This window comes from Lynx canadensis, chromosome A2 (assembly GCF_007474595.2).
Source record: "Lynx canadensis isolate LIC74 chromosome A2, mLynCan4.pri.v2, whole genome shotgun sequence".
NCBI classification, from domain to species: domain Eukaryota; kingdom Metazoa; phylum Chordata; class Mammalia; order Carnivora; family Felidae; genus Lynx; species Lynx canadensis.
Window position 1 is genome coordinate 85,816,075 of NC_044304.2, and position 12,484 is coordinate 85,828,558.

At 35.7% G+C, this 12,484-nt stretch overlaps 1 protein-coding gene across 1 annotated transcript in view; it reads right to left on the reverse strand.

Moving 5' to 3' along the window:
• Positions 1-12,484, reverse strand: part of CACNA2D1 (calcium voltage-gated channel auxiliary subunit alpha2delta 1) — a 494,736-nt gene that overhangs the window by 135,531 nt on the left and 346,721 nt on the right. The window contains 1 exon segment of the mRNA XM_030307860.1: positions 4,394-4,525. Coding sequence (XP_030163720.1) covers positions 4,394-4,525 — 132 coding nt within the window.

Here is a 12,484-nt window from a genome sequence, read left to right on the forward strand (position 1 = left end):
GTGAGGTTCCTGCGAGATACTTTTGTTTAGTCATTTGTTTACAACGCCTTCCATATTTCTATTTCATCTTCCTTGTCAACTCACTGTAATCTCAATCATGTCCTTCAATTTCTCACATGAAGAGAAAAATGAATTTAGGCAAATTATTCTAACTGATATTCAGTCTCATGAAAATGCCTACTGTTTTGTACTTCCAAAGTACTTTACAGTTTATTATCTCATTGACAACAACCTTCAGGGAATAAAATGAGGAGTCGGTGTTCATATTTTTCAGATTTGATGATAAAGGCTGAGAACATTTAGAAGATCCAATCAGTATCTCACAGCTACTAGGGAGATCTAAGTCTGAGGTACAAGTCTTGTTATATAAAAATCCAATTAAGTAAAAGTAACATATATTCTATTTCCTTTCATAGTAAGATAATGAACAATATAAAAGGCTATTTTGACCTTTACTTTAACAGACACTCATCAGGATGAGCCACTCTACATTACCCAGGCCTGTTTCAAAATGGTAAGAGCTAAAATCAGAGAAAAAAGGATGGTTTAATAAGAAATTTTTTAAATCGCTTCACTTAGAAATAGTCTTTACACTCGGAAAAAAGCGTTAAATGTGTTGAAAACATGTCAGCATCAACCGAAATACGTTAGGTTGCTTTTAAGTTATAATATTATCTTGGGGCACCTGGGTGGCTCAGTGAGTTAAGCTTTTGAGTCTTGATTTTGGCTCACGTCATGATCTCTTGAGTCCCGTATCAGGCTCTGTTGACAGCCTGGATTGTCTTTCTGTCCCCCGCCCCCCCCCCCCCCCCACTCACACAGGCTTGTGGACGTGCGTACGCACATGCTCTCTCTCTCTCTCTCTCTCTCTCTCTCAAAATAAATAAATATTTTTAAAAAATAGTGTCTTAATGTGCTTGATAACAGAGACTTGGTTCTATTATACAATTAATATTTAAAAAACGTCATTCAGGCTTTAAAAAAAGAAAAGGAGGGATTCTGCCAGTTGTGACAACACATATGAACCTGAAGGACATTAAACTAAGTGAAATAAGGCAGACACAGAAAGACCAATACTAGATGATACTCTTACATGAGGAATCGAAAAGAGTTAAGCTGTAGAAGGAGAGCAGAATGGTGGTTGCCAGGGGCTGGGGCAAGTGGCAAACGGGAGGTATTAAAAGTTTCAGTTATTTAAAATGAATAAATCCTAGAGATCTTCTGTACAGCATAACATCTATAGTTAAAAATACTATGTTATACACTTAAAAATTTGCCAACCCTCTTATTACAAAAACCGTAATAATAAATAAGGGGGGGACTTCTGGAGATGATGGATAGGTTTATAATATTGATCACAGTGACGATATCAGAGGTGTATACTTATCTCCAGACTCACCAAGATGTACCCATTGTGTGTGTGTGGCTTTTTGTATGCCAACAGATAATAAAAAAGAAAACAAAAAGAACTTAGGAACAGATTCACAAAAGTTTCAGTTAGGTCAAGTGTATTTCATAGTAGGCAACAAAGCAATTTTAAATAACCTCCTCTAACGGGGCGCCTGGGTGGCTTAGTCAGTTGAGCATCCGGCTTCGGCTCAGGTCACGATCTCATGGTTTGTGAGTTTGAGCCCCACATCGGGCTCTGCGCTGACAGCTCAGAGCCTGGAGCCTGTTTCAGATTCTGTGTCTCCCTTTTTGCTCCTACCCCACTCGTGCTCTGTCTCTCTCCCTCTCTCTCTCAAAAATAAACATTAAAAAATTAAAAAAAAAAATAACCTCCTCTAACAGGTAAATGAATTCAATCCATCAGTCAGTGAGTGAACCAACTTGTCTGGCAAACTTTGCTTGAAACTAAGTGCTGCAAGAGATCTGGGGATTCCTTCCATAACTATTATTATGGGGGGAAATCACAAGGATTCAGCTAAATATTCAAAAATATTTTCCAAGGTAAAGCAAACAGATGTCAACACATTTAAAAATGTTTGAATAGGGGTAAGAAAAAATTAAAGCTATTATCCTGGATTACATTTAAAATGAAAGAATGTAGAGGTGCCTACGTGGCTCAGTGGGTTGAGTGACTGACTTTGCCTCAGGTCATGATCTCCCAGTCTGTGAGTTCAAGCCCCATGTCAGGCTCTGTGCTGACAGCTCAGAGCCTGGAGCCTGCTTCAGATTCTGCGTCTCCCTTTCTCTCTGCCCCTTGCCCGCTCACACTCTGTCTCTCGCTCTCTCAAAAATAAATATTTAAAAAATTTTTTTAAACTTGAAAAAAATAATAAAATGAAAGAACGTAGAAGATAATTAGTAAAGTTAAAGGTTAGCCACTACTACAAAAAGAGCCATCTTTGAAAAGTGCTCATAACAAAATATTTTTCCCTCTTCCTCCTCTGGATCCTAGGTTTTCTCTCTCCTTTCTTATGCATTCTCTCCCCGCCCCCCCCCACCCACCCACCCCTGGCCAGTTCCCTTTCCTATTTCTCTTAGAAACTTTGTCTCTTTTTTCCTTCTCAGTATCATCAATTTTCCTCTGGTACCGGGCTCTTGATTTTCCATTATTACGCTCATTTTCTCTCTTTTCCCACCTTTCTCTCCATTGCTCATATATGGAATTTTGTAATGAGGTAATACATTTTAAAAGCTATACGATAAATGTATTCTTATTTTTATGTATTACTGAATAGGTCATCAGGTGTCTCACTACTGTATTTCAAAATAATACTTAAAATGTTTTGTAAGAACTGTTATAACTTTAAGGTTTATTATACCAGGCTTAGTATGCTTATGAGTAGTGCTGCTTTATTTTTATGATCTTATATACTAAAATTTCCAATCTACCGATGCATGATATTTAATGTATGAGTAATTAACTCAAGAGCATTAGGAAGGGTTGTATTACACTGAACATTTCTACAACAAGACAATTCTACTATTCTAACAACCTGTGGGGTAATACTACTAGATATTAATATCATTTTATTAACTCATGATTTTCTTCAACTTTGAAAAAAGAACAAGGACTCTCCTCGTCCATTGGGTTTCTACAAAAGAAATAACTATCACCGAGCTTACCATCTGCCATTTTCATTCGTGCAGAAGTTCTATGTCTACCACATAATTTGAGCGCTATTCAGTCTGAAGATGCCCACATACTTTTATTCGTTGTTATTGCCACACAAAGCTAGAGGTTAGCTAATTTCTATTTCACACCCTTCTCACTGTGGTAACTTTTATTATGAATAATTCTATTTGTTAAAGATATTTAGAAAACTCAAGTCTCAAGAAGTCCTCTATATACTGCAATTGTTTGAAGCCAAATTATCTAGCATGTATTCCACGACAGGCCATGACGTTGAGATAGACAATGCATTTTGTGCTTCTCAGCTTGTTCTAAACAGCAAAGTTAAAAATACCAACAGACATTTCATTTAAAGTCTTTTCAATAGGTTCCCAAGATCTATACTAGTCATCAACTTTTCCTTTTTGTTAAAGGTTTATTTCTCCTCACTGGCCTTTATAAGAATAAAGGATATTAAAAAAAGTTTATTCATTTTAATGTGTAAACTATATCGATCTTCATTGAATATATGTCATCACTAAGATACCTTCAAAAGTAATCCAACTTGACACTTAGAGTAGTTCTATTTTCTTTGAAATTTCATTTTCTTTCCTGTCATACTCATTTTAACAAATCCATACTCACTTATTATCGCAAAGCATCAACACTTCTCATATAAAAACACAAACTTGAGGGGTGCCTGGGTGGCTCAATGGTTTGAGCGTCCAACTTCAGCTCAGGTCACGATCTCATGGTTTGTGAGTTCGAGCCCCACACTGGGCTTGCTGCTGTCAGCCTGTCAGCACAGAGCCAGCTTTGGATCCTCTGTCTCCCCCTCTCTCTGCCCCTCTCCCTGTTCGTGCTCTCACACCCACACACGCTCTCTCTCTCTAAAAAACAAATGAAACACTAAACAAAAGAAAACAAAACACAGACTTGAAATCTGGAAAGAAATATTTCATTCGTTTCTAAAAATTCTATTCCATCCTCTCATGTAATTCAACACCCTGCCCATGCTGAGGGATGGACCCGAATCCCAGAATTATTACAGGATTCATGATAACCTCTTGTTCCAGGTCCACAGACCCTGATCACGGTGTCACTGCAGCCTGGCCTGAGGCCGGGTACCAACCGCTCCAGCTCTTCCTAAGGTGTTGTGGTTTAGGGTGGTTTGGGTAGATACAGAGCCATGCAAGGAAGAACACTCTTTCCTTATAAAAGTAGGGTGGTATCTTTTTCTTACAATACTGGAAAAGGTAACAGAGTGTTCTCAAGAAATATTAAGTCTGGTGCTTATAATTTTATTTGATGTCTCCTGAGTCATTGAGCACTTACCTGGATAATATCGGGCCAGGCCCGTGGCACTGCCAAACACCTGCCACAACAACGAAGGATCTTCTTCTCGATTTTTTTTGAAAACTTCATCTAAGGCACTTGTCCAGTTGAGTTCATTTAGCACAATTGTTGCTAAGAGAAACAAAAAGAAAAAGTCGTATCTATAATAATTGAGTCTGTCTTCATTTATTTGCAAAATAATGCTACATATTTTCATCACTTTACCTCTAAAAGTACTCTAATCCAGTGGCTACCAACAAGTTTAGACATGGAATGATTGCCTGCAACAAATTTTTGTATGATGGAGGCCATATTGACAATTGGGGCTTGGTAATTCTTTGTTGGAAGAATTCTGTTGGAGCTATTCTGTGCTTTGCCCGTTGTTTAGCAGCACCTATGACCTCTACCCAGTAGATGCCAGTATCACCCAGCCCACACCCCCAGTGGTGATAAGCAACAGGCTTCCAGACACTGTCAGAACAGAATACAAACAAAACTGCTCCCTGTTGAGAACCACTGTGATGTATAAAGCAGGCCAGAGCAGCTCTCCTGGAAGAGAAGGGGTGAGAGGCATTCCTCCCCTCGAAGCAGCTCTCAAGAAATCTACACAACACATAAGGGCACAGTTTGATCGCCACCCTCCCCTCAATTCTTGATGAATCTCCATAATAAACGAACATAATTTGATCTGTTACTAAAATTGGAAAGAAAAGATGTTGGTCATTTAGTATAGTTTATTAACTGTATTTATACCATAGCAACAAATGTATAAATTCTGACAAAGAAAAACATTCATTCAGGGACTTGACAATACATCAGTGTTAGAAATAGGGAGTACCTGATGCTTTACTACTACCTTTATGAACAATAGTTCTTTTTTTTCCTGGTTACTTTAATTAAATATCAGAGGATGTTGCTAATAAGGGCCAGGCCATAGATCTTGATTCGTACTTATAACTACGGACTGATCTTGGATAGGTATTAAAAACATCTGCCATTTGGGGTCCCTGGGTGGCTCAGTCGGTTAAGCATCCGACTTTGGCTCAGGTCATGATCTCATGGTTCATGAGTTCGAGTCCCGCATTGGGCTCTGTGCTGACAGCTCAGAGCCTGGAGCCTGCCTCGGATTCTGTGTCTCACTCTCTCTCTGCTCCTCCCCTGCTCACACGCTATCTCTCTCTCTCTCAAAAGTAAATAAAGATTAAAAAAATTTTTTTTAAACATATGCCACTCATATAATGAAAGATAATTATAATGTGAGATTTAGCATATAATTTATAATTATGGGCCTCCATGATCATAGTATCTCATGTCTAACATATTAAACATGTAATTAGCTTTGAATATTACGTTCCCTTTACAGAAAAAGATGACATACATCATCTCATATCCCCCTCCCCCTCCTTTATGTGTAAAATATGTACCACGACCCTAGCAGATCAGGAGATTGCACCACCGTGCATTTGAGAATCTATGGCCAAGCCTAAACAATGGAAATGAGTTTGGGATAAGGACTGGAGATAATGCTTAACTCTTATTCTTCCCTGTGACCACAGCAAATAAAGGAAGCGAATGCAGTCACGGTTAAATCATGCCTGGTATTTTGTAAAGGTAAAAGAAAAAAAAAAAAAGCTTCTATTTAGAAAGATGCACAGCATCTGTGTTTATATTTTAAAGTTTATCATTTACAAAAAAAAAAAAAAAATGAAAACAAGGGTATTGTGAAATTGTTCTGGGACCAGCATCCTAATGCATTTCTCATTATTGAGAACTAACAAGATTTCCATCTTTATGGATGTGATTACTTGCAGAAAGATCAGTTGTGTGTGTGAATATTCATGAGCTGGGTCTGATCCATAGTGCATGTGAGATACTGGTGAATTCATATTCAAAAGCATGATCCAATGAACATTAAGTGGCCTGTTATATAAAAATTTATATTCACATAGATAACCTGAACTAATACTCACTATTCATGAATATTTATAGTTATATACAAAACAGCACAGAAAAAGAGGAACATGGTACTTTTCTTTAAACATTCATGAGTTTTACAGTAATATTCCACTGAACAAATAATCATGTTTATTTATGATCCAGATACACTTCATTAATTGCCAATCTATTCTAACTTATCTCTTCAATTTCCTTGACTCTTTAATTCCCATTAAGCAAGTGATATCTAATTATTATTTTTAATAAAGTTTTATTTGTTTTTAAGGTTGCTAACTTTTTTCTTAGTTTTATTTCACAACAACTACTAAGTACCAGGCTTTGATATGCTGATTGTGAATTACATTTCTATGCATTTACGGGAAAAGTCAAGCTCTGAAATATTCTTATTATGGTATAGGTCTTAAGATTTGTTGTTTATATACCTGAAAATTCTTTTTCAGGTAAGATATTACTGAGGCAGATTTCTAAATATTTTTCTCAAAACTTGTGCATGTGCAAATAAGCTAAGTACAGCAAAACTCTGTATAATAGGTGTTTGAACTGATTTTAAATTTCATTCATATGACAGAAATGACCTCACATGTGCGAGGTTTTATACCAGTTAAAGATACAGATGCTTCCATTTGCCCTTGTACATTTATAAATATTTTTGAGTGCAATCATTATTCTATTACTCATTAACTTTACTTGAACGACCACAGCAAGAAATCAAAATTCAAAGAATCTGTCATGGGATTGAAAAGTTAGTGCAACCTCTTTAAGAGTTTGGCTATAGCTGTCTATCAAAATTCACTTGGTCTTTAATGCAAAAGTTCTACTTCAAGGGATTTTTATACTATGGAGAGAGTATGGATCTCTAGTCTTTAATCAGAAAACGTTAGAGAGACACTCGTTCAATTATACTGTTCAAATGCCTCAAAACACCAAAATCACAAAGTAAATCAACTGTTGCACTAGGAATTAATTGTTTTAACTATATTGAACACATTAAAATGTAAAAAAAAAAAAATATGTAAACCATCAAAGCAAACAAAAAAGTATGAATGCTATTTTAGATTTTTCTTGGTTATTTGGCTATATTTTTCTGATTCACAGTTATTACATTTGACTAAGAAACATATCTTATTTTGGTTTCCTAGTTATCTGCTTAAACTTGTAAAATTCAACAGCTTCTCCAGAATCACTAAGGTGTCTAACATCTCTCCATTTCTACACTATTGGCGTAATTCAGGATAAACAATACTGAAATAACTGGGTAATCTGCAGATGATAGAATGAAACTAATGCAGGATATTGGCCATGCTAAAACAAGTTTATGTCATCTCCTGAATCTTTTATCTTCTCCCTGCTACCTCCATTATAATTACATACACAATTTTTTTTCTTTCTCTTATTTAAATTTATAAGTAGATGTTATTTAGGAAGATGTTTTTAAATAATTCTTCTGGCTACCACTGGGTAGAAAGCCTAGTGCAATCAACAACTTAAAGTTACTATTCGATTTTTCATTTCACATTATCAAAATCTAAACCTTCCACGATGAAGAAAAAAATGAGTCCAAATTCTTCAGAATATTATTTTCAGCAAGTAATACTGTTTAATAAGAATATGAAAGTGTACTGTTCATTCTCATAAAGACTCAATACTCAAAAAGTAACTGGTCTTCTGACTCACTAAAATTCAACAGACTTTCAGTTTCGGTTTGTGACTATATATTACAAAGACGTTTAAAAGCAATTACTTTTCTGTAGGTCATAATCTTTATTTGAATGTCCAGGGCAAGAAATAAAAATGCAAAGACTTTTATTTTAATTGCAGAAATACAGACATGAATTGGCAGCCAAAAAAAAATGTTTCATATAAGAATTTCATAACAAATTATCTTTTTAAAAGAACTCCAAATATTTCTTAGCCAAACATAACTTCATCCTCCTTCCAAGGAACTTAACTAAGTGTCTTATGGCTGCTTGAAGAGTAAAATCAGTCCTCATTCTAAGTCTGCTTTTCAGAAATAAAGACTTTTATCTTTTAGAATATTAGATGTTGCAAAAAATAAGTCTTTTATAATGTGCAAGGCTAAGCTGTTAGAAGCAGTGAATGCTGGAAAAGCAAACCTTGACTCAGGGGCCTCCACTCTGAAAGGTAAGACAGAATTTCCCTGCTAATTGAATCAGAACGCCGAGAATACACATCTCTGTTCTTCTTATACTTAGTTTTCAAAACATGGCCTTGGGGTTCAGCAATTCTCTCTTGTAGAATATCCTATTGTTCAATCTGGCTTCTCGGCGGAACAAAGAAAACTCTAATTTCTAACAGCACAAAAGAAGTACCTTACATTTCCTGCTAATTCTTCCAAGATACACGAGGTAAATCTACATCTTATTTATGACATGGATTACAGAGTCATTGACAAGTTCTGAATGCCATTTTCCTCTGCCAATTTCAACCCACAAAGTGTTGCACTATTGCTCCCTTTTCAATTTGAGTACATTTTCTTGATTTACTCAGGGTTCAGGGCCTCACTGTGCTTGGAAGGCACTACGTGACTATTGGAAAACCTTAAGGTTATTTACAATGCCCATAAATGTCAACCACATCTTCCAAATGAAGCAGAGGGAAGCTATCAAAATAAAAACATAACAGTTACGATTTATTCCAAATATAAAATAATTTTGATAAGTCTGTAGCAAAAATGTGTTTTATATAACACACAATAGTCCTGACAAGTCTTTGATAAGACCTGTAGATATGAAAGGAGTGAAACAAACTAGATACTAAAATTATTTTTAATAGTGCTTGATATGTTATAGTTAAATAAGTAAAACTAGAGAATTGGACAAAATGTTTAATATACTATTTCCATTTAATAAAACTGATCTATTATAGCCTGGCATTTAGATAAAATTGGCATTTTTATTTAAACTACTGCCAAGTGAGTAATATTTATTAAGCCTTTACTGCATGACAGCAGGTGTGTTAACCATTTTCTATGCACCATGTCATTTAACTTTTAAAATGACACCTTGGGTGAGATACTAATATTATTTTCTTTTTAAATGACAAAAAAAAAAAAAAAAAGAAAAACCCAGAAAAGGTATTCAATTTGACAAAAAAATACAGTGAGAGCTGTAAAGACAGCATTCCATTGTGTTAGATTCTAAAATTTATAGTTTCTGAGCAATTGATTTCTAAGCTTTCATTATATGTGGAGCTCTGATTATCTACAATTTCAAATGCGGAACAAATTAAAAAAACAACTATGCCTCTGTAGCACAGTATTTCTCAATCCAGAGTGATACTCCTCCCCAAGGAATATTCAGCTACGCTTAGAGACATTTTGATTGTTGTGACATGTGGGAGGCTACTAGCAGGCAGTAGGGAGAGGCCAGGGAGGCTGCTAATTTCCTACCACACACAAGATAACCCCACCACAAAGAACTACCCAGCCTGAAATGATACCACCACCCAGGGTTAGAAATCTTGCTCAAGTACAACTATAAACACAACACATTCAATGCACTATGTAAAAAGCAATATTCACGATGAACGGTGTCAACAAAAAGCCAAAACAAAATGTCTTCGAACTTGAGAGGTAAGGTAATTTAAAAATAGTATTTCATGATATCAAGTTAATACTTTGGGCTACATTTCGAGACACTTTGAGTTGGACAAGTTTTCATTTTAGTCTCAGAAATTCTAAGTAACGCATGATTCTCACATCTTAAGAAGTGAGGATTTTAAAGTTACCTTTTAATGCCATTAAATATCATCCTTTCCCACCTCCTGTGTTTATACATTCACAGTCAATTACAGTTTTGCTTTGTTTTTCTCTTAATGATTCAACACTTACTATGTGATTCTAAACTCATTGTATCTCTGTCACATTTGTTCATTTTATCCTGTAGTGCATAAGGTAGTCATTACAAGTTATATTTAATAGATGAGCTGAGCCGGTGTCACTAATTTTATTCATCAACTTCATCTCTAAAAAGAAAAATGTTAATAAGAAACCCACTGATCCAATTAAGCACACACACAAAAAGAATCCACTTTAAGGACTAGACAGGGTGCATAAATATTAAAATGGACGAATCTTTTCAGTGGATTTGGCTAATGGAATCTCATCTAATCCCAGTGTAAATGAAAGATTAATAAGGTACAGGGAGATTGGAAGACCAAATCTCCTCTCTCTAAGAGTGTCTCAGGCACTAGAATCCATCTCCCACTGTGGATGGGTCAACAGAAGGCTCTATGGCACACGTAGACCCTGATGAAGAGATAAGCCTTACTCTGAACACAGTGTGTTTGGTACAAATATTAAAAGGCCCTTGTCCTTGTCAGTTCTCTAACGCCCCTATTACTGAGATTTCTGGCCGTGCTCCCTCTCTTCAGTTTCCCATAGATTGAGCACGTGGCTAATGCCCAGAACACAGCTGGAGTCCTTTAATGAAATCTGCACATTGTGGCGGGCCTAGATGGAGCTCAGAAGAATCCACCTGATCATTAGAGAAAATAAGAATAATGCAAGGAAAATGGAAGACCCTAGGATCTAATGTCATGTTTATTAATTGAAGGATTTTAATGTCACTTTCAATAAAACAGTGATTACTTGTAAGATTTTTCTTGCAAGCACCCAGGGATTCTGCTGAAGGAATATCCTAAGTAGAGGAAACAAGGTAAAAACTTTGTTTCATCATTCAAGCATTTTAATTTTTTTTTTCTAATATTATCAAAACCAAATAAACCATTAGTAACTTTGGTAGCCAAGAACCTGTATCACTGGCACAACATGCTACTTACAACTAATCATTTAGCCCCTTATGCTTCTGTTGTTTTCATCTTAAAAAAAAAAAAAAAACAACAACAACAACAAAAAAAAAAACAACTCACAAATGCAGTAAGGATCCTTAGATAATCTGCAGGATTGATGTGATTGTCAAATAAGTTTATGAGTAAAAGGCAATCAGTCAAAAACGGCTAAGATTACAATCCTCTCCTTAGCTGTTTAAAACCTTCTATGGTGTGGGGCACCTGGGAGGCTCAGTCATTTAAGTGTCTGACTTTGGCTCAGGTCATGACCTCACAGTTTGTGGGATGGAGCCCCGCATTGGGGTCTGTGCTGACAGCCTACTTCAGATTCTGTGTCTCCCTCTCCCTGCCCCTCCCCTGCTTGCGCTCTCTCTCAAAAATAAACAAACACCAACAAAAATAAAAACACACAACTTGTATGGTGCTTATGTCTTTTAGCTGCTTTGCACAGATGAAAGCTTTCTTTTACAGCTCAGCTTATTATTTTAGTCTTATCAGTTATTTTCTTTTATTTGAACAGCAACATTTCTTTTACATACAGCAATTAGACTGTAATTCAGTTGATTCCATAATGAAGCCACCTTCCTTCTAATTTATTAAGAAACTCTCAAATGATGAGATACTCTTCATTTGAATCATTTGGTTGAAATATTTTAATTTTAATTTTGGAAACACTGCATTAATTTGTAAATAGAAACCAGGAACTTCAGAGTAATTACCTGAAGAAGACATTCCAATTGTTTTCATTGATATTACGTCACCAAAGGTATTTTTATCATAAACTATTTGTAATTTAAATTGCAAAAAAAAAAAAGTTAAATATTTGTTTCTATGTATTAGTATTATCTTTCAGGAAGCACAGAGCCTGTTAAATTTTGAACACATGAAAATAACTAAAAACGCTCTAAACATCTTTTATTTCAACTTTTAAAAGTGAAACAAAGTATGGGAGTTTTACAAAAAATAAAAATAAACCGAGGCCATTCAAGTGGAGTTGGAAGCCATGTGAGAATTAAAATGCAATTTAGACCAAATTTACAAGACCTCACACTGAGTCGTTTTTTTTTTTTTTTTTTTTAATGCATATAATAGATTTTGTTCCTGGTGGTACCCTTTCCTGAAACTCCCATTTATGAAATGAGTATACAAATGAAGGTAGTGTAGGCACAGGCTATTCCAGCTGACTGTCTTCCCACTCATAGGCCTGATGTTTTGAGGCCAGAAGAAACTACCTGACCTTGGGAAAGTGTTTCCCCCTCTTGCAAACCTCATCTTCCTCACGTGTACAATGTGGATAATCAGCGCATCTGCCTCATGGAGCTGTGT